This window comes from Trichosurus vulpecula, chromosome 2 (genome assembly GCF_011100635.1).
Source record: "Trichosurus vulpecula isolate mTriVul1 chromosome 2, mTriVul1.pri, whole genome shotgun sequence".
NCBI lineage: Eukaryota > Metazoa > Chordata > Mammalia > Diprotodontia > Phalangeridae > Trichosurus > Trichosurus vulpecula.
The window spans coordinates 234,098,544-234,119,609 of NC_050574.1; the positions used below are offsets into that span (position 1 = coordinate 234,098,544).

The 21,066-nt window shown below is 34.7% G+C and overlaps 1 protein-coding gene across 1 annotated transcript in view; it reads right to left on the bottom strand.

Moving 5' to 3' along the window:
* The window catches only part of TTN (titin), a 327,155-nt gene that overhangs the window by 159,115 nt on the left and 146,974 nt on the right, over positions 1-21,066 (bottom strand). Inside the window, exons 125-150 of the mRNA XM_036744026.1 lie at positions 20,685-20,786; positions 18,259-18,375; positions 15,211-15,291; positions 14,933-15,016; positions 14,619-14,702; positions 14,389-14,469; positions 14,006-14,089; positions 13,698-13,781; positions 12,607-12,690; positions 11,571-11,795; positions 10,026-10,085; positions 9,739-9,813; positions 9,438-9,530; positions 8,061-8,240; positions 7,759-7,842; positions 7,500-7,577; positions 6,423-6,506; positions 6,070-6,107; positions 5,952-5,997; positions 5,629-5,709; positions 5,186-5,419; positions 4,884-4,967; positions 3,277-3,354; positions 2,415-2,492; positions 823-915; positions 146-223 (exon numbers count right to left, since the gene is read on the bottom strand). Coding sequence (XP_036599921.1) covers positions 146-223; positions 823-915; positions 2,415-2,492; positions 3,277-3,354; positions 4,884-4,967; positions 5,186-5,419; positions 5,629-5,709; positions 5,952-5,997; positions 6,070-6,107; positions 6,423-6,506; positions 7,500-7,577; positions 7,759-7,842; positions 8,061-8,240; positions 9,438-9,530; positions 9,739-9,813; positions 10,026-10,085; positions 11,571-11,795; positions 12,607-12,690; positions 13,698-13,781; positions 14,006-14,089; positions 14,389-14,469; positions 14,619-14,702; positions 14,933-15,016; positions 15,211-15,291; positions 18,259-18,375; positions 20,685-20,786 — 2,490 coding nt within the window. The remainder of the gene's footprint in view (positions 1-145; positions 224-822; positions 916-2,414; positions 2,493-3,276; positions 3,355-4,883; positions 4,968-5,185; positions 5,420-5,628; positions 5,710-5,951; positions 5,998-6,069; positions 6,108-6,422; positions 6,507-7,499; positions 7,578-7,758; positions 7,843-8,060; positions 8,241-9,437; positions 9,531-9,738; positions 9,814-10,025; positions 10,086-11,570; positions 11,796-12,606; positions 12,691-13,697; positions 13,782-14,005; positions 14,090-14,388; positions 14,470-14,618; positions 14,703-14,932; positions 15,017-15,210; positions 15,292-18,258; positions 18,376-20,684; positions 20,787-21,066) is intronic.

Genomic DNA, 21,066 nt, shown 5'->3' on the forward strand with positions numbered 1-21,066 from the left:
TTATCCTTATGCTAAAAAAGTAAAATAAATGTATGGAAAAAATGTATATTTGTATATGGCTGCTACTTGTGTCAGTCACAACCCTGCCATTTAACTGACTGCATGAATGCCAAGTTTGTTTTTATTTTCATGATATTGGCTATACCTTTAACTGGCACAGGCTTCTCTTTTTTAGGAGCCACAGCAGGTGCTTCAGGGACAGCTTTCTTAACCACCTCAGGCACTTGAAAGAAAGTTGATGAGTAATTAAAGATTTTTATGCAAATCACAGAATAAAAACAACAACAATACAATAAAAACCACAAAGAACTTTAGTTAAAAGACATTGGACATCTAATGATTCTCTCACTTAAACTTTGTCTTTCAAAGGGAAAGTAATATGTGCTCTAAAATATAAGCAGAGTCTAAAGTTCAATTTAGGGGTTCATTTCAAGAATAATGGCTTGAGTTCAAATAAAAGATTCCATTTAGCTCAAAAGTAGATTTCTCAAATTTCATTTTTAAGGGAAAAGGAAGGAATGAGAACTAGGATAAAATACTAACGTATAACCCTGTCAATAGAAAATGTCAACTAAAAGAGGGGGAAAGCATCCCATCTCCTACAATAATGTATATTTGAACAAATAGGTATAATTAGAAGGAAATAAAGAGCATTTCAACCATCCAATTAGATAGTTTCAACTTTCAGCAACAATCTTTTACCAACTATAATTCACCAAAAAGAAAAAATTCAGAAAGCCTCCAAGGTTTGAATAAATACTGAGAAAGACCAGAGGCCTGAGAGTATTTAAAAAACCCAATGCTCATATAACACTGATGTACCTATAGGTGGTGAAACTTCCTCAACCTCCTCTATGATAGGAACTTCTTCAGGTATCTCCTCCTCTGGAAGAATTTCTTCAGGTTCTTCAGGCACTTAAAAATATTAGTGGTTTTGTGAGTTATTTTGATAATTCAATGAATATGTGACTAAAACCAATAATACAAAACTTATCTTAACGTTGAGCATATGATTTACTGGTACATACCAGGTAAGCATATATCAACCATGAAAAAAGGTTTTTTTAAGAAATCATTTTACAAATTGTATGAGCCATGCCCAATCACAGAATGCCAGGGCTAGAAGAGGTCTGAGAGACAATCTTGCCAACCACCTCATTTTACAGATAGGAAAACAAGGTCAGATCATTTGAATAGTTTGAAAGATGATGAGGAACAGTGCAAAGAACACTGTGAGAAAGACCAAAGTTCAAATTCTGGCTCCAAGACTAGCTAGATGGCCACAGGCAAATCACTTCTTTCTTCTAAAAGCCTCGAATTCCTCATATGTGCTGGTTTGGTACTGGCTGTCCTATTGTACTCTCTTTTTCTCTCCCTGCCTCTTAAAATCCCCAGCTTTCTTTAAGACTCAGCTCAATTTTCTTAGTGCTTTTCTTTCTAAGGTAACCTCATTTCTACTTGTGTCTATCTTGTATGTTATACACTAGAATGTAAACTCCTTGAGGGCAGGAACTGTTGTTTTTTTTCTTTATAGCTCTAGCACTGAATATAGTTCCTGGCATATATCAAGTGCTTAATAAATGCTTGTTAATTGACTAATTAAAATATAATACTTTCACTATCCAGTCACAAGCTTGTTGTAAAGAAAAATGTTTTTTAAACCTGACAGCAGTATATAAATGTGAACTGTCATTTTTATTATTGAATCAAGTTGTATACAGCCTATTAGTTGAAGAATTTGAACTACAATCAGGATCTTCTCTAAGCCTAGTCCTCTTTCTGCCACATCACAATGGTCTCTTTTTAGTGAATACTAAACCTTATTAGTCTGGCTTATGCCTATTGAAGGCAGCTAGGTGGTGCAGCAGACAGCAGATAGGACCTGGAGTTGAGTTCAAATGTGACCTCAGACAAGTACTAGCTGTGTGACCCTGGGTAAGTCACTTAACCCTGCTTGCCTCAGTTTCCTCATCTGTAAAATGAGCTGGAGAAAGAAATGGCAAACCACTGCAGTATCTTTACCAAGAAAACCCCAAATGAGGTCAAGAAGAGTCAGACACAACTGAAACAACTGAACAACCAAGAAAATATGCCAGTTCATATATATATATATATATATATATATATATATATCATATAACAAATACGTAATTGCACTTCAAACAGATCACAGACAAAACTAAACAAAAAAAGAGAATGGTCTTCCAAATTTTTTAGACCTACTATAATCCTTTTAGATGAATAAGAGTTTTTGCTTTTGCTTTTGTTTTTTGGTCCTAGATAGATATTCTGGTGCTGATTTTCATACAAAGTTTATAACACAAAATATGAATTGTTTGCCAAATATTAAACAAATTAAGAAGACAGAAACATTGACAGATTAGATCTCTCTATATGGTTGGGAACTTATCTACCTTCAGCAGGTGGAGCTTCCTCCTCTTGAGGGAGAGTGGGTGGTGGTCTTTCCTCCACTTTCTTAGGTACCTCAGGAACTTTAAAGATATTAGTTGCTTTTAGGAACTTTAGAATACTTACAACACAGCAAGAACAAAAGAAACACAAAACGGGCAAATTTCTGATTTTTCATCACAAGAAGGAGGAAATAAGAACAGATACATACAAGATGGGACATGAACCTTTCAATGAAGGGGTTAGTAGGATTTTTTTTTTAGAAGAAAGAGGTTTATGTTACAAAATTATAAATATATTCAAGAGGTTATCTACCTTTTGGTGCGGGGACTTCTACTTTTTTGGGAATACGTGCTTCAGGAACTGGTTTCTTAGTCACTTCTGGCACTTTAAAGATATTTGGATTTAGTATTTTTTTATTTTGGGAGAGACCCAACAATCACAAAGTCAACATAATCACAAAAGAAGATGACACCAAATACAAACTCCATATATAAACATAAATGCAACTGAAGAAACATACATTTTGACATTTATGACAAGTGAAAGATACAAGCAAAGGTGCGTTAGTTACATATGGTCATAGCTAGCTATTCTAGAGGACCAAGTACCTTTGGCCGGGGGTGGCTCCACTTTCTTAGGAACAGGGGTAGGGACTTTCTTCTCAGGCACAGGTTTCTTAGGCACCTCTGGTACTTTAAAGAAATTATTTATTTTAGGAATCCATTTTAGACACCAAAAGACAATAAATATATGGTAATGTTAAACTGGATTAGAACAAAAATATAGACATGTGGGTGACATTGATTTTACTGTTGATGGAAAGATTTGAACAACAAACTTTAATCTGTTTACAAGTTGAGGTACCTTTGGGAGGAGGGGCCTCTTCTTTCTTGGGAATGATCACCTTTTTCTCAGCCACTTTCTTCTTTGGAACCTCAGGCACTTTAAAGACATTATTCCATGACAAAAATTTCATTTTGAGTTGAAAAGACACATCATTAAGATTAAGAATGTATATGGGACAAAAAGTATTAGGACAACAACCCCTGATCAAAACCCACCCTACCGGCACCCCCGCTCCAACTCCAGACACAAACAGACAAAAGGAAAGACAACATTCTAGTAAAGAACATGATGGGAATGGTCAGTTCTGAACATTATGGTGGAATTAGGCTCTGGAGTTTGATCTGGGCAGCAGTCCACTGGATTTCTGGATAGTAAATGTGGTTAAACCATTCAATTAGTATTAGTGATTTACTCAGCAAACATCTACATAACATCCTTGACTTAAAATCTATGTCTAGGTAGCTAGGTAGCATTAGATTCAATAAGTCTTTTTTTCTTGATTTCACTATGGCTAATTAATCTGCCTGCTAGATTGGGTATGTGTAAGCTCCACAAGGAGTAGCAAGGAGCGCCGTTGAAACCATAGCAAGAACCACTATTAAACTGCAAAGCAAAGAAATCCTAATTTCATTCCACGAATTGATTTCCCTCCGTTCTACTGTCAAGATATTCTATACTCCTGGAGGGCAGGGAGTGTTTTGTTTTTTTCTTTGTACTTACAGTATTTCACACAATGCCTGGAACATAGTAGGTGCTTAATAAATATCTGTCAAATGACCATAGTTAGAGGATATAACTCTCAATGGTAGCTATAACTATGCATGTATACTCATATATTGATACATACATATATAATTTGTATGTAATCCATAAAGAGATGTTTATACATCAGTATATAGTATTGTTGCTCAGTGTTATGATTTCTTTATCCAACATTGGGGACTTTTTCTTTTTTGGTATTTTAAAGGCACCATGGTTTAGTGAGTGAATGATGAAGTTTTTGCAGCTCTTTTTTCTTCTTCTTTAAGTTTTATAGGGTTAATTAGATACAGCACTGCATAATCTTCACACACTTAGAAGAATTTTCAACTAACAGGTCAAAAAGGTAGTAGACTGCTGGGACCAGAGAAGACCTAAATTTAAATCTGGCCTGGGACACTGATTACCCATGTGATCTTGGATAAGTTACTTAACCAGCTTCAGTTTCCCCAATTGGAAAATGAGGATAATCATAGCACTCATCTCCCTGGGTTACTGTGAAAATGAAATGAGATAATATTTGTAAAGTGCTTAGCAGAGTACCTGGCACATAGTAGGTACTATGTAAATGCTAGCTATTATTATTATTATTATTATTATTTATTAGTAGTATAATTGATAGTAATATGGGCTCCCCTTACCACTTAAGCTCATTTTTTCACTTTTGGATAACATAGTACAACCAATAAAAAGAAATTATCTGAATTCAGGGCATTTGAATGCAATTTTAAAAGAAAAATGGGGGTTGCCCTAGGTGAATTTCATAAGTAGCTGCTTTCCTCAAACCCAGTTCCATCATAACTGTTCTGGAAAAAAATGTGAATGAAGGCTACAAGATAAGGAAAACTCTCTTGGGCTTGTTATACCTTTGGCTGGTGGAGCTTCCACTTTTTTAGGGGCAGGGACAGGGACTTTCTTCTCTGGTACAGGTTTCTTAGGCACCTCCGGCACTTAAAAACATTATATTTAAATAAATTTAAAAACCACATTCAAAAGACACATTACACAGAAAAAAACATAAGCACAGACTTTCCAAAAATGTGTCAAAGAATTTTCAAGAACAAAACAATACAAAAATACAGAGGAGACACAAGGTAGATGAGAGAGAGAGAAGAATTAAGTTGATGGCAATGATGTTTTGGAGAACTTCAAAAGAGAGCTGTTATACCTGGTACATGCACAGGTATCTCTGGTTTAACTTCTTCCTCAGGTGGAATTTCTTCTTCTTCAATTGGAACTTCCTCTTCCTCCTCTTCCTCAGGGGGAAGTTCTTCTTCCTCCTCTGGGGGAATTTCTTCCTCCACAAGTGGAATTTCTTCCTCTTCCTCCTCCTCTTCAAAGGGAACTTCCTCTTCTTCAGGCACAATCACAGGAGCAGGGACTGGCTCGGGTTTCTTTGGCACTTTAATGACATTATTTGATTTTTTAACACTTAGTTTAAATAGAGCACTCAGGACAAAAGGACAAGAAGAACAAGGAAATAATAGGCACCATAAAACAGCAAAAAAAATTTCAGAAGAAATTCTACAAAACATTAATTTCAAATGGTGAGACTCATGAATACAATGAAAAGTTTTCTCCCTGCAATAATTCTGTTATAGATAAATGTACCTTTGACTGGAGGAGCTTCCACTTTTTTCGGAACAGGTACCGGTTTTTCTTCAGGGACAACTTTCTTGGGCACCTCTGGCACTTGAAAGATATTATTTGACTTTAAGAATGCATTCTTTTATATTTCTTATAGAAAAATATTTTAAAAATGCCATGAAAGGAAAAGAGTCCAAATGTCTAAACTGTGAAACTTAACATGCATACATATTTCAAGTAGTATTCCATTCCTTTTAAACACAAAAGGATGGATGTAAATCTGTGTAAGCATGTATAAAATATGAGAGAGACTCTTTCCCGAACATTTAATTGGAGAAACAATGTACCTTTGGCTGGTGGAGGCTCCACTTTCTTTGGAACTGGGGTAGGCACCTTCTTTTCTGGTACCACCTTCTTCTCTGGTACCACCTTCTTCTCTGGTACCACCTTCTTCTCTGGTACTGCCTTCTTCTCTGGTACAGGTTTTTTAGGTACTTCGGGCACTTAAAAATATTATATTAAAGTAAATATAGGGCTCTTCAATTGTTTTAGAGAAATCATTTTAAGAATTTTATCTTTTTATGCCACATCAAAATAATACATTAAAGTGCAGGGTCATAAACATGTAACACAAGGCAATAAATTGGCCACCCCAGCATAAAAGTAGCTTTTGAAATAAGATAACTTTATTCTTCTTGGGGGATATGCCATCAAGGAAATTTCTGCCTGAAGAGCTAGAAATAAGACCCTCACATTTGCACTTTGTTTTATTTTGAAGTGAAAAAAAAGTATTGTAGATATATCGCAAGTGTATGTACCTTTGGCTGGGGGTGGTTCCACCTTTTTAGGGACAGGTACTGGGACTTTCTCTTCTGGTACAGGTTTCTTGGGTACCTCAGGCACTTTAAAGACAACATGTTTGATTAAGTATCTCATTTTTTTAAAAAAATCCCAAGACATGACAATAGTATAATATATTATTATCTGAAACAGAAACATTGCTTTATTCTGGGTAGAATTAAGAATGACCTCAATGACAATGGCTCCCTCCAACCGAGATGAAAAGATACTCACACACAGACTTTGACACATACTGAGTGATGAGGAACATAATGTGCAACAGCTAGTAAGTGACAACTTTCACTTATTTTGCATTAAACATATACACACGCATATGTGTATTTCCACACAATATATACATATATTTAAAATTTTAATCAACATTCAATATTATAGATTTACTTAATATATTAATGTATGGATTAATTTTAATTAATCAAATATCCATATGTGAATATATTAAATATATCCATATTGATTATTAAATAACTCACCAACATTATTAACATAGTAACACATCAACAACATATTAATTATTAACAATATATTAATACGAAGCATATTTAACAAATATGTTATGACTACATAACAATATATTTAACAAATACATTAAATTCTATGTCAATTTATATGGAAATAAATACTCATATGTTATAGTAAGAGTTTATTGTAACATTAAAGAGAGAAACAAAACACCAAGCACAAGTACAATCCAGAGACGAATTTCAGAAGTACAAACACATAAAGTAATCTATTGTGACCAGCAGGTTAGTTCTTACCTTGGCACTAACACTATAGTTAATTCATTGAAGTCACTAATAAGACTTAGAGCTACGAGAGATTTTTATAGATGAGGAAACTGAGGCACAGAAAGAGGAGGAATTGACTAATCCAAGGTTACAGATGTTGGAAGTGGAAAAGCCAGGATCTGAACTCCAAATCCAATGTTTTTCCACCTGCTATTAATAGCAAGGCAAGTATGCCAAAGGGAGCCTTATTGCTCTGCCTGGGAAAATCCTAATATAAATCTATGAATGCATCACAGGTGAATGTACCTTTAGCAGGTGGAGCCTTCTCTTTTTTGGGAACAGGCACAGGCACTTTCTCCTCTGGTTTCTTAGGGACCTCGGGAACTTTAAAGAGATTATTTTTGTGTTAAGAAACTAATTGCCTAACGTTCACCAACAACATCATTATAGAGCACAGTTACCCAAGCTCAGTGACAACTACCCATTGACGCAGACTTACAAAAAATGTGGACGAAGGACTGTTTATTACATGCATGATGTGAGTATGGCCCATGAATGGCTCTACCTTTGGCTGGTGGAGCTTCCTTCTTTTTGGGAACAGGGACAGGTTTCTTCTCCTCAATCACAGGTTTCTTTGGTACTTCAGGCACTTTTAAAGATATGATTTCCATTCAGAAATGTTTGTGATGACATATCAAATACGTAAAATAACAACAGTTACCAAAGAGACAAGGCAAGATAGTTTGTGAAAGGGGCTGTTTCAAGAACAGGGTTTTTCAGGAGGTGCTAACACTGAGGACTGCCTCTCTGTCTCCATCCCACCAAAGAGAGCTTGGCTTGTCTCTCTTGGCAAAAGAGGCCATATACCTTTGACTGGTACTTCTGGTATCACTTCTTCCTCAGATACAACTTCTTCCTCAGGGATATATTCTTCTTCCTCCTCAGGGACATATTCCTCTTCCTCAGGCACAATTTCTTCCTCTGGTTCTATCTCTGGTTCTGGTTCTGGTTCTGGTTCCGGTTCTGGTATCTTAGGTACTTTGGGCACTTTAAAGATACCATTTATAGGTTGGACATTTTTCTTTTCAATTATATATCAAACTCAAAGAACTTGAAGTGAAGGGCCCATTTGCATTAGAAGAAATAATAGCTTCTCCTCTTTCCCCACAAAGAGACCCATGAGGTATAACTCACTGAACATGAATGTAACATTAAAAAAGATCAGGAAACAAGACAATAAATACTTTCCCCAACATAAAGGAGTGATATTATCTACCACTAACAGGTGGTGCTACTTCTTTTTTCTTCTTTTCAGGCACTTAAAATAGTAATCATAAGGAGATTGGATTGTTCAAATTGGGTGACATTAAGTGGTTGTGGTGCGTGAAGCAGATGCAATTTTATTATCACTGCCTCTTTTACATTAGATACGTAATTTGTCTAGAGATGACATTTTGTTTTCCAAGAAAGTGATTCTGAATCTTATAGGTGCCAAAAAAGGTCATGATAACAATGTAGAGATATTTGAGATAGCTGAAACCAAAATGGAATATTTCTAACTGCTACACAATATGAATAAGTTTATCATTGCGAATAATGAAATCATTTAAATTCCACGGGGAATATAATTTCACTGTTCATGATAGATGACATTTTCCTGGAAAGTTAGATTTGTCTTCGGGAGAAATGTGAATCTTCCTGCAATGACAATCACCAGCCCAAAAAAACACCACAAAACAGCTATTGACCTCACTGGGAAAGAAAAATTTCACCCTGAATAGCTTTAATATTTTTTTTTTACTACCAAAGATAAATTTGAAATACTAAAGAATTATCTCTTTAGGAGGTCAAAAATGGCTAGAAGCTATTTGTTATTTTCCCACTACTTTAACCACAATGAAAATTTGTAGCTTCAAGCCAAGTTTTAAGGTGTTTTTTTTTTAAATAAAAGCTTTGATTTAGTATTGCAACATAACTATAAATCAGGAGTGGATATCTTCTGGTATGGGGCTATTGCCCTTACAAATAAATACTCCTATCTACTCTCTTAGAACAGTAACAATTACAAATATTAAAAACATCACACAGATACCTACAGAACAGTAGACAACAGACATTTTAAGAACCTAGGAATGGATTTACAAAACATGAGATTACAAAATGAAACCCAAGAAAGACATATTGAATTTGAAAAGACAGTAAGACATCAAACAGACCCAGACTTGACGAAAGAGATAATTGTACCTTTGACAGGGGGCGCAATCACTGTTTCTTTTTCTCGTTTGGTCACTGCAATATGTATTTTTTCTTCAACAACTTTCTTTGGCGCCGCAGGCACTTTAAAGATAGTAATTGGTAAGGAGCATTAACACCAACTACAGAATACAATAGAACATACACAAGTTCACCCCCAAACAGTGTAACATAAGGATCAGGATAAAAAAAACACTCCATAAAAACACAACACAACATGAGGCAGTGGGACCACATTCACAGTACATAAAGAAGACACTCTGGATTTCATTCTCATGTCAGGACAATGTACCTTTGGGTGGTGGAGGTTTGAGTTTCACAGGAACAGGAACAGGTACTTTTTCTTCAGGGATGGTTCTCTTAGGCACTTAAAAATATTAATTGTAAGAGACTTTTAAACCTTTTAAGAACCACAAATACTCAAGAGTAGTGACGATAAAATGTTAAGAAGTATAATAAAGATCATGCCTAAACACACAAGTATTTTATAACATACATATTTTTTCTTACAGAGACACAGGGAACATATATTTCTTATCTAACAGATATTTTATATAACAGATTTTTTTCCCACTGTACCTTTAGCTGGTGGTTTCTTGGGAACAGGAACTTTCTTTTCGGGGACAGGTTTCTCTGGTTCTTTAAAAGCAAAAACCATTCATTTACATAAGAATTTGAGGAAATAACATGAAAAAAGAAACATTACTCAAATAGAATCACTTCATGAATTGATGAAATTCATTGTCTCATAACAAAATTCCAAATCGACTCATTGTATACTAAATGAAGGAATTGCATGAACAGGGCATGTGGTTACTAGGATAAAGACAGAATCCCATGAAAGGTCTAAACAAAAATAGATTGTACTTACTACCTTTCTATTAACTTTAATGGAACATATTAATTACTTTCTATTCAAAATTCAAAACTTTACTATAAAACTTAAAACTTAGGGAGAACAGCATTAGTAAAACTCTTATTTCTCTCCCCCACCTACTATCTCTCTCTCTCTCTCTCCTCTCTCTCTGACTGTTTCTCTCTCTCTCTCCCACACACACAAAAGGTTTGGAGGCACCCTTCTAACTGTGAAACAGTATCAAATGCAATTATAAATTAATTAATTCATAATTTTCCCAGTCAAAGTATTTTCAAACTTGAAGGATATTAAGCTATTTCATAGTATGAAGGGACTTCTTTTACAGTAGAAGGAAAAAAAATTCAAAGAGAAACCAAATGCTTTTAGGATTTAAACTTCCTTCTGCGTCTATGTAACAGAAATATTTGAAGGGATTCTGCTGTATACTTTTCCTTTTTATATAGTGTCTGGATAACAGATAATAGAGAAGTTTCCAGCAGCTGGGTGTACTCAGTGATTTTTAGCTTCGAGAAAAATAGTGTTAAGAAGTTTGGATCATAGAATCATAGATTTATATCTGGAAAAGAGCTGAGAGGTCATCTAGTCCTCCATGTTCACGGAGACTGACAGGAAAATGCTGTATCATTTTGAGGCTGACAGTGTTGGCTATTTGGTGAATAATGGTGAGAGAGAAAGGGAATATTTTGGAGCCCAAGGCCTATCCGTCACTTAAGATATTGGTAGGATGAAGGTCAAAACACTGGAACAGAAATATGTGCAAGACAAAGGGTTTGAACTTGAGAGATGATGAAGATCCAAGGTCTTCTATAAGACTTTATCTGGCCTTTTCAGGCCAAATTTTTGACTCAGGAATAATGGCACATGTAATTCTCTGAGAGTTACATAGATCCTTTGATAGTAGGTGCTTAATAGATGCTTATTGATTGACTGTACCTTTTTTCCCTCACAGAACAAATATTTATTAATCATGTATTATGTAGGTATTACTTAGTGGTCCCACCCTGTCTTTACAGTACCCTAAACTCAGAATTCAGATGGAACAAGAATAATGTCAAGAATGAAGTCAGAATGTTTGAGGTTGAAAGCCCCTTAGTGCACCTTTAATTCAACCTCCTGCCCATGGAAAGAAATTTTTCTGTAATATCCCTAAGAAATGGTTGTCCATTGACTTCTCAAACATTTCTAACTTATGACTTCAGGAGACAATCTGACAATGGAACAAGACTGACTGATTGTTTCAATCATACCTGTGACTGAAATGTATTCTTCACGCTCCTCATGAACAGCCTCATGGCGTTCATATTCATACTCATCATACTCTTCATATTCTTTTGTTGGCTCATACTCTTCGTACTCTCCATACTCATATTTCTCATACTCCTCATACTCCTCCTCCTCTTGCACTGAGACGGACACTCTTTCTTCTTCTTCTTCAGTGTAAGTCCATTCTTCTTCAGCTGAGATTGTCACTTCTATAATAAGATCAACAATAAGAGGCATTTTATTCAATGGACATTTTAGAAAATGTTGCACATACAGAAAAGATAGGGATAAGGACTCGATTTTTGATTTTTACTAATGTAGGGAAATCCCGGGTTGAGGAAACTTCCTTTATACCAAGCTGGTCAGTATCTTCTCTGTAACATGACAGTCTTAGTTGACTGAAACAATGAGAGTTTAACTGATTTTCCCAGTGTTACATAGTCACTATATGTCAGAGATAGGACTTGAACCCAGGTCTTCCAGGTTTCAAGACCAGATCTCTGTCCACTATAGTGAAGAAGTGTTAAAGCCAAGGCCAGCAAGCAGGCCATAAAACTCTAGAGTATGGTTTAACTGGATTAAAATGTAATTGGAAAAGGTTTAACAAAATAACAAAAATATAATTAGACATAGATAATGTTAATTTGTGGTTTTTAAGTCAAAATGTAATTGTTTGAGTTTGACACCACGATGCCTCTCAACTGTATAATTATATTGAAACATATATACATATACTCAATTTAAAAATTCCAAAGTCATCCCTAGAGTTTCTACCCCCATTTATTGTCCCATGATTTTGGTATTGCAGACCTCAATTGTTCCTTGATGTTCAATAACATAGCTTGCCTCCTTCCAATTTTGAGTACAATGGAATTCAAGACATAAACAATACTTCCTAGTACCCACCCAATTTAAGTCAATGAGCAGCTGATGCAGTAGAATAATTAAAGTAGGCGACTAGCAGTCCAGAGAAATTGGTTTCATGCTTCATTTCAATATTCAATCTAGGGGCAAATATACCTTTAGTAGGAGGAGGTACTACTCGTTTTGGAACAGCAACAGTGACTTTTTCCTCATGGACGATCTTCTTTTGGGCTTCTGCCACTTTAAAAAGAGTAATAATGAACACTTAATTGTATGGCTCAAAGCAAGTGTATATGGAGGCATGTTGTATGCAAAAGTCAAGGGTGAAGAATCACAGAAGGACCCTCATTTAAAATATTCATGTAAGCGGCAAGAAAAATCAAGAATGGCAAGTAGGCACGTACTAATTTCATGCCTCACTCACAAGAGACAGACATTCAAGCTAACAGAGAGGAAGTTAGTGAATCGAAAGAGTTACAACGGACAGAATCTTTACAACTGTAAATGAGTACATTTCCTATCTTCTTCAAATATTTTAAGGACAAGAGACATTATTTTGTATACAATAAGTAGCATTTATAAAAGGGTGTTAAGAAGAATCTGAACAGCACAGAAAAATTGAAGTAAAGCATTAGAAACAGATTTGTCTAACTCAGATGAAAGATTTGTTCCCCATCAAACAAGAAAAAGTTCCTTTTGCTTAACTACCATTTTGTGTTATAATCTGAATTATTAAAAACATTTTAGGAATTAAATGTCACATGAAAACACACCATATAAAATAAGCATTTAAACCAATAAGTGAATTATACAGACATATGACATAAAACATATTAAACAAAACTAATTTCAAGGCAAAAAAGTTTTCATCTCTTTTGGGATGGTTGCATTTTTAAGAAAGTGCTTGCATGAACTTCTACATATCAGAAATCTTTGGGAACTCATAATTAAGAATTTGTATCTAGATTTGCATGTCTTTATTTTTCCAATGGGATAGTCTCAATTTAAAAGTTACTAATACACAATGCAATGTGCTTAGGTACTTCTAGAAAAAAAAGTGCAATTTATGTGGATGTACTATCAACACATGTTTTTAAACATACATGTTACAACACACGTGTACTCATAGATTCACATATGTGCATGAATGGTTACATAATCTTTCCTTGAATGGGATGGAGTTATCTGAATTTGCTTGATTTTCGATATATAGAAGCTTATTTTGATTTCTAAAGGAGCAAATGTACCTTTGACTGGTGGGGCCTCCACTTTTTTAGGTTTGAGTTTGGGTACCTTTTCTTCAGGCTCAGCTCTCGGGGGCTCTTTAGGCACTTCAAAGATAACAGTCATTTTTTAAGAGTTACTTTCCACTCAACCCACAACAAAAAATAAAAGCATCCACACAATAAAATACAGAAGTATCAGAGAGGTGGCATTTTCATTGCTCCAACATGGAAACTGGTAAGTACTAGCATTGCAAGGGTCATTAGTGATATTTGGTAAGAGAATAATGAAAGAAAAAGTTTTTGGTGCAATCTAGAGATGGGTGATGTACCTCGGGCTCTTGGAGGCTCCTCTTTTTTAGTTACTGCAACTTGAATTTTTTCTTCTTGGGTAATTTGCATACGCGTCTCAGTCACTTAAAAGATAATTTTTAGGATTAGGGAACTAGATAACTTGGAGCAGAATTTTATACTAATTAGCCAGAAATTATGCTGATTTGCAATGCATACATTATTATGATGCAAATTACTAATGGTCCATACAAAGACAAGACAATGATACATCACTGCTATTAACACACATACACACACACACACACACACAAACATATATACACACACATACTCAAGAGATTTGACCCAAATGACAGAAATATGAGAAATAAAGGACAAGACCCAATGTGCAGATTTAGGAGGACAATTTGACTTCATTTACCTTTTGTGGGAGGAGGCTCTTCTATCTTAGGAGCTGGAGGGGCACGTTTTTCTGGTACTGGTTTCTTTGGCACTTCCGGCACTTTAAAGATATTAGGTAATTGTGTTAAATTGAAAGCACATTAAGCAGACTCATAATTTTTCTTCTTAATTTCAAGGAAATTAGAAAGAAGACACATCTTATCACAGACCAAAAAATGGCAGGCATTTTTCAAGATTAGGCCACAATACCTTTAGCAGGTGGGGGTTTTTCTTTTTTAGGAACAGGTACAGGAACTTTCTTCTCGGGGACAGTTTTCTTTGGTGGTTCAGGAACTTTGGAAAGATTAGTTTTAAGAACATTGATTTGCATGAAATCAAAACAAAGGATTTTCTTTCATTTTAAAAAAATAGGACCAACTTGCTACAAATTTTACACAGATAAACATTATACAACACTTACGGGAACAAAGAGACATCTATGTATTGACATAATTTTAATCAAACATGTCCAAAGAATAGTTAAAAGACAAGGATGCTTCTGCATCTTTCATAAGAGATTATACCTTTTACAGGAGGAGCCTCCTCTTTTGGAGGAACAGCAGCAGGTACTTTTTGTTTCTGGACCACTCTCCGAGGCATCTCGGGCACTTAAAAATATTATAGTAATATTTGTGAAAATTTCCACATGTTTTGTTTACAAAAAAAGTCAAAACCAAAACCTAGCTATCTTAGTAAAGAATTAACATTCATAGCACATCTACAATACAGAAAACATTGGTACCATTGAGATGTAAGACAGGTAATACAATGAAAGGTAGAATTAACTTAAGAGGGGGTGTACCTTCGGCTGGTTCCATTTCGACCCTTTTAGAAATAATATGTAGCTTTTCTTCCACGACATATTCTTCTGGTTCTTCAATCACTTTAAAGATAGGGATTTGAAGAAGGATAAATTATAGCACTCCATATGTTTAATCTTAGTTGTTAACATGTATTACTTTCATCATATAATAGAAATAGCAGAAGATCAGAGGACTGGTATTGGAGCCTATTAACACAAGCCAAGTCTCTGATTGCTTATGCCAAAAAATGTTCAAATAAAAATGATTTAATGGGGGAATGTGGTTTGATAAGGTAATAAGGTCTTTTCCCTGATATTAATTCACACATAAACTTAAAAGCAAAGTCTTTTTCATAAACTTAATTCACACATAAACCACAGAGATAATAACATTTAGAGTGAACTGGAAGGTGAACTGCACAAGCAAACAAACAAAAAGTAGGGAAGGGTGAACAATAATATTGTAGTGGTAAAATAAGAATCTGGGATGGTTGAAAAGCAGTTAAAAAAAAGGATACATCACTGTCAACTTGGAAAAAAATCCTCAAGGGTAACTTAAAAGCCCTAAGTATGCTTATAGGAAAGATTAAGTCTAACATCATAACTGCCATTTGCAAATGCTGTAGCAGCGATGTGCTAGAAACAGCTTGAATAGTTTCTATGAGTGTTACATTGTCAGTGTGAGCATTTACAACTCAGAAATTGCCAACTGCTACAAATCAGGGCTTGATTCATTTTGTTGATTGTCTAAACTTAAGAAAGTGATGGAGAAAATGTTGCTAATTCATATTAAACTTAAAAGTGTTTTGGGCACATAAATATACACATACACATATACGTATATGCACACACAAGCACATGCATACACATACATACACATATTAATATTTTTTCAAGAGATCCAGTTATTACGCATTTGCCAGCATGCCACTCATTTTGCTAAAAGACTGGAAGTCTTATGACTATAGGCTAATGATAATAATAAGCATTCAATATTTGCAATGTTCCTTATCTCCATGATCTATCACATTAGACATTCACAGCACTCCTGACTCTATGGTTAACAAAGAGCTTTCCATCCAACTGCTCTGTAAGATGGAAATATACGTATTATTGTCCCCATTTCTCAAGGAAGGAAACTACTTTCCTTAAGTAAGGAAGGTTAAGGTATAAGATTAAGTGATTTGCACATTGTCAGACAGGACTTAAATTTAGAATTTTTGACTCAAAGTCCAGGGCTCCTTTTATTATACCAGACTGCTTCTAGTTATATATTAAAGTTCTACTCCATGGCCCCTGGGAGTAAGCAATGGATTTCTTTGTTCTGAAGGGACAGATATGATGGAAATGCGAAATTCTGATTCTATTTGCAAAGTGAATGCCAAAAGCTAATCTCAAAATATTAATGCTCATTTTCTAAAAGATTTTACCCTTTGTGCTGGGAGCAAATTTAAAAGTACTTCTTCTCTGTGTTGGTGGAAGTGAAAAACTTTAGCTATACAATAATGTCCTTTTGGTTTTACTGAAAATATTTTGGCATCATGAAAAAATAGCTAGCATTTATATAGCACTCTAAAGTTTGCAAAGCACTTTATAAATATTTTCTTATGGAATCATGGTTGTAATTTTACATTTTGCATTTGGGATAATTATGAATCTTTCTATCCTTAAGAGAAAGAGGGTCCTTTCTGCCCCTTTTCTATGCTCTCTCTAGTTGTCTTTTTTCTTTCTTTTAAATTAATTTATTTAATATATTCAGTTTTCAGCATTGATTTTCACAAGAGTTTGAATTACGAATTTTCTCCCCATTTCTACCCCCCCCCCCACTCTTGATTGTTATCAACATCAAATAAAACATTCCTTTACAGAAATCAGAACAGCTGGTAAGTGTACTCTAGAGAGTTACTTCAGGGATACTCTCACCAGTCTACACATGTTGATATCATACAACCAGGGTCAGGGCAGAAACTCCTCATGTAGAACCATTTCTTGTTAGTAGAAAATGTAAAGAATGCTGCCTTTGTATATTAAAAAAATCACACACACACACAAAACAATGGATGGGCTTAAGGGCATTTTAACATGAAGGCACTATAGTCTCCTCATCTTTATACAAGGGAGACAGTTGTATTATTGAGTTATTTTATTATGCAACCAATCTACTGTTTCCTCCCAAACACAATTTAATTAGGATTTCTTTTTCTGGAAAATCCTTTTGGTGTACATAACATTAATTAGCGTGTTGCATTTAGGCAGACATGCCAAAAATAACTTAATACAATTACAGGCATTGCAACACACAACTCTTTGTTTTTTTCTTAAAATATTACAAAATTGTTATTGAATTGTTTAGATACAACTGAACTGATTTAAGGAGATGTGAATAAGTGAAAATCTGACCATTCATTCATTCAGTCTCAACTTTTCCTCCAAAATATTTCTTAATTAAATAATCGAAGCACTTCATATTTATAAGAAAATAAATCTGGCCTTGACACTGTAAGAGAAATTAAGATTATATGATCTGTTGCTTGAGCATTTGTAATTAACTGTGAATATTTCAGACAGACATCTGAGTTTGCTCAAGTTTTAGGCCCTACTTGTCAGAGAATTTTGACCTCTCCCAAAAGCCAAAGGAAAGAGATTCAGAGCTTACAAGAGAAAGGACAGAGTAAATTTGATCATGCTGGAAAATGTGGTTAGTATCTTCTTTGTTTTTTCCCGTATAGCAAGAGGGAAGTATGTACACTCTTTAGTCTTTTATAAACAATCACCACTGCCATCTTATTTCACAGAAGATTAGTAAAAGAATGCAAAAGAAGCAAAGATTTGGTCTATCATGCTAGGTCATGACACATGACATGAAAAATGACATAAAAATCATGGTAATTTCGGTTTGACAAAAAGACATCTACACACAAATGTTGTCCACAAACTACTTGTTGATTGAAGGTTGCTTTTTTTTTCAATCTGACATCCATTAAACTATAGTTTGTTTGTTTTTTAAAGAGTACAGATGCCCTATAGTCTTAGATGTAGCATTCATACCTTCATATGATGTAACCTCCACTTGTTCCTCCTCCTCCTCTCTTTCTTCTTCTCTATAAACTGAAACAGATACTGTTTCTTCTTCTTCTTCATAACCCCATTCTTCCTCTGCTGATAGTTTAAAGACAAGATTGAATTATAATGCAGCTTTCTCCAACAATATTAATGTTATCTGTACAAACGTATGTACTACAGAACCATGCCTGATGTTTGTTAAATTCTTAGCAGACAGATCAAGGTACCTTCTTTGGAGTCTAATTCATGGGTTTTGAACTCTAAAAGTCATCATTTTTTAAAGAACTGTCCTGTGAATTAGGATCTAGCATCACTTTAAGAGTAACACTCCTTTCTTCTAAGTCCTTTCTATAGACTAGATGGATAGAGAAATCAGCAGCAAAGAAACTCAATAATTTGTACAACTCAACATATTTAGAACAAATGCATGACTTTTGTGAAAAACATTTTACTCTATTTAAAATACCTATTTTTATTTAACATGGAAATTGGAAACCTATTTACTTTCACAAAGAACTAAATTTCATCTTCAGAGTCCTAATTTTTTAAAAAGAGAGAGAGAAAAAATACTGCTATCCAAAATTATTACTTTGGGACAGCTTTTTATCCAGAAGATTCATCTGTTTAGGTACTTCTGTTGTGGCAAACACATGTATGTTTGCATGAAATGCATGTTTGCCACAGACAAGCAGTAATGTACACTAAAGAGTTTGTGTGTCCTATTGTACATAGGTTCAACTAATCAGAGATGAGGACAGAGTGTGTATCTTTGAAGCTGAACCCTGTTTACCTGCTGCACATTCTATGTAGAAGGGAACGGCTTAATATAGATGCCACCCCAGTAGGGTGGAAGAATGATTTCAGAGTGTAAAATGTGCCTTAGTGGTCACTGGACAAAATACTTGTTTCCCATGTCTATTCCAACACCTGTCCCTATTTTGCTCTTGGAATGATGCAGGATTAATGGAGACAGACAGGACTTGTTGCAAGAGCTATACAACATATATTTCAACACAAAGATCAAATGGAAGATCTGATGAAACACGCCCATTTAATACAAATAAAAAGCTTTTACAAGAAGGAAGTCTATGAAACTAGAGTAAGAAGAGTGACTATAGAATGGAGAAATAAATATCTCCAGGCAAAGTCTGATATACAAGTATATAAAGAGCCATTTACCAATATATAAATGGTCAAAGGAAATGAACAAACAAAAGAAGAATGGCAAGGTGTCAATAATCACATGAAAGAATTCTCTAAATCATAAATAATAAAACATAAAACAATTAGATTTCACTTTACATACATCAAATTGGAAAGTATGATAAAAGATGAAAACAAGTAATGCTAAAGGGATCTGTCAGAAGACAAATACACAAATAGACTATTGGAAGAGCCATCAATTATTTAAACCATTCTGGAAAACAATTTGGAATCACGTGAGAAAAATCATTAAACTTTTTAAACCCTTTGATCTAGTAATCTTATTTCTGATTGTGCCCCATGGTGTAATAACATGAAGCTACCCCAGTGGAAATCAATGATAATAAAATATTCATGGGAGTACTATTTGTTGTAGAAAAAAATGGTGACAAAGTAGAGGCCCATCAGTTGAAGAAAGGATGAATAAATTGTGCTACAGGAATATAATTGGATAATTGTTGTGCCATAGGAAATGGTGAATATAAAAAATTCAGAGTAACATAGAAAGACTTGTATGAAGTGATGCAAGATCAACAAAACAGGACAAATGGAACATGCACAATTACAATGACATAAACAGGAACAACATCAACATGAATTGAAGTGACCATTACTGTCTTAGAGAAAAGACACACTTCACTCCTCTCAGGAGAGAGGTGGGGACTTAGGGTGTGGAATGTTTCATTTGATTCAGATAAGATATTTTTGTCAATTGGACTTTTTAGGATTGTGCTGGAGTCAGCTCTTACTAGCTCAGAGAGCCCATCGTTAAATTTTCAATGTGACTATTTACACCTTGGGAATTGGCAAACAATACAAATCAGAGCTTGACTTATTGTTTTGTTGATTGTCTAGGATTAAGAAAGCATGAAGAAAATGTATGCAGATTAAAGCAAAAAGTGTGTTGTGTTGGGGATACTATTTTTTTTCTTTCAGAGAGCCAGTTAAACATTTACAAGCATGGTAATGGTTTTGTGGATTTTTTTTGTTATTTTTCTTTGTTATGGAGTAGATGTTCTTGTGGGGATGCCTTTACTGGGAAATCATTTTGGTGTAAAAACCACAAGACATCAATAAAAATCAGACTACTTAATCAAATGTAAAAAAAATCATGAAAGAAGAAAAGAGAGGCTATTTTGGACAACGCAAACACAGAACCATTCTCCCTCTTCCCTCCCCTGGCCCCATTAACACTGTTGTCTATGTACCTTCGTGGTGGGCGATTTCCACTCTGTGAGGAACTGCCACTGATACTTTTTCTTCTGCAAAAAATCTTTTCTCTTCTGTAACAGTTTTCTTAGAGACCTCAGCTACTTAAAAACACACATACACACAGACAGACATTAAACTTGAAGTTTAAGAACTTAGAACTGTACAACTTAAAGCTTTTGTAATATTTTTGTAAGATTTGCTCAGGGACGATAATATCACAAAATGTGAAAACAAATAAATTACATAGTATACCACATGGATAGATATACACACATCTGCTTGTCCCACATTCATAACAGACATATGGACAGTAAAAGATTAGTGTCAGAAGAGAAAAATTTTGAGGCCTTAGACTCTAAAAGGTTTTGTCCAAATCCT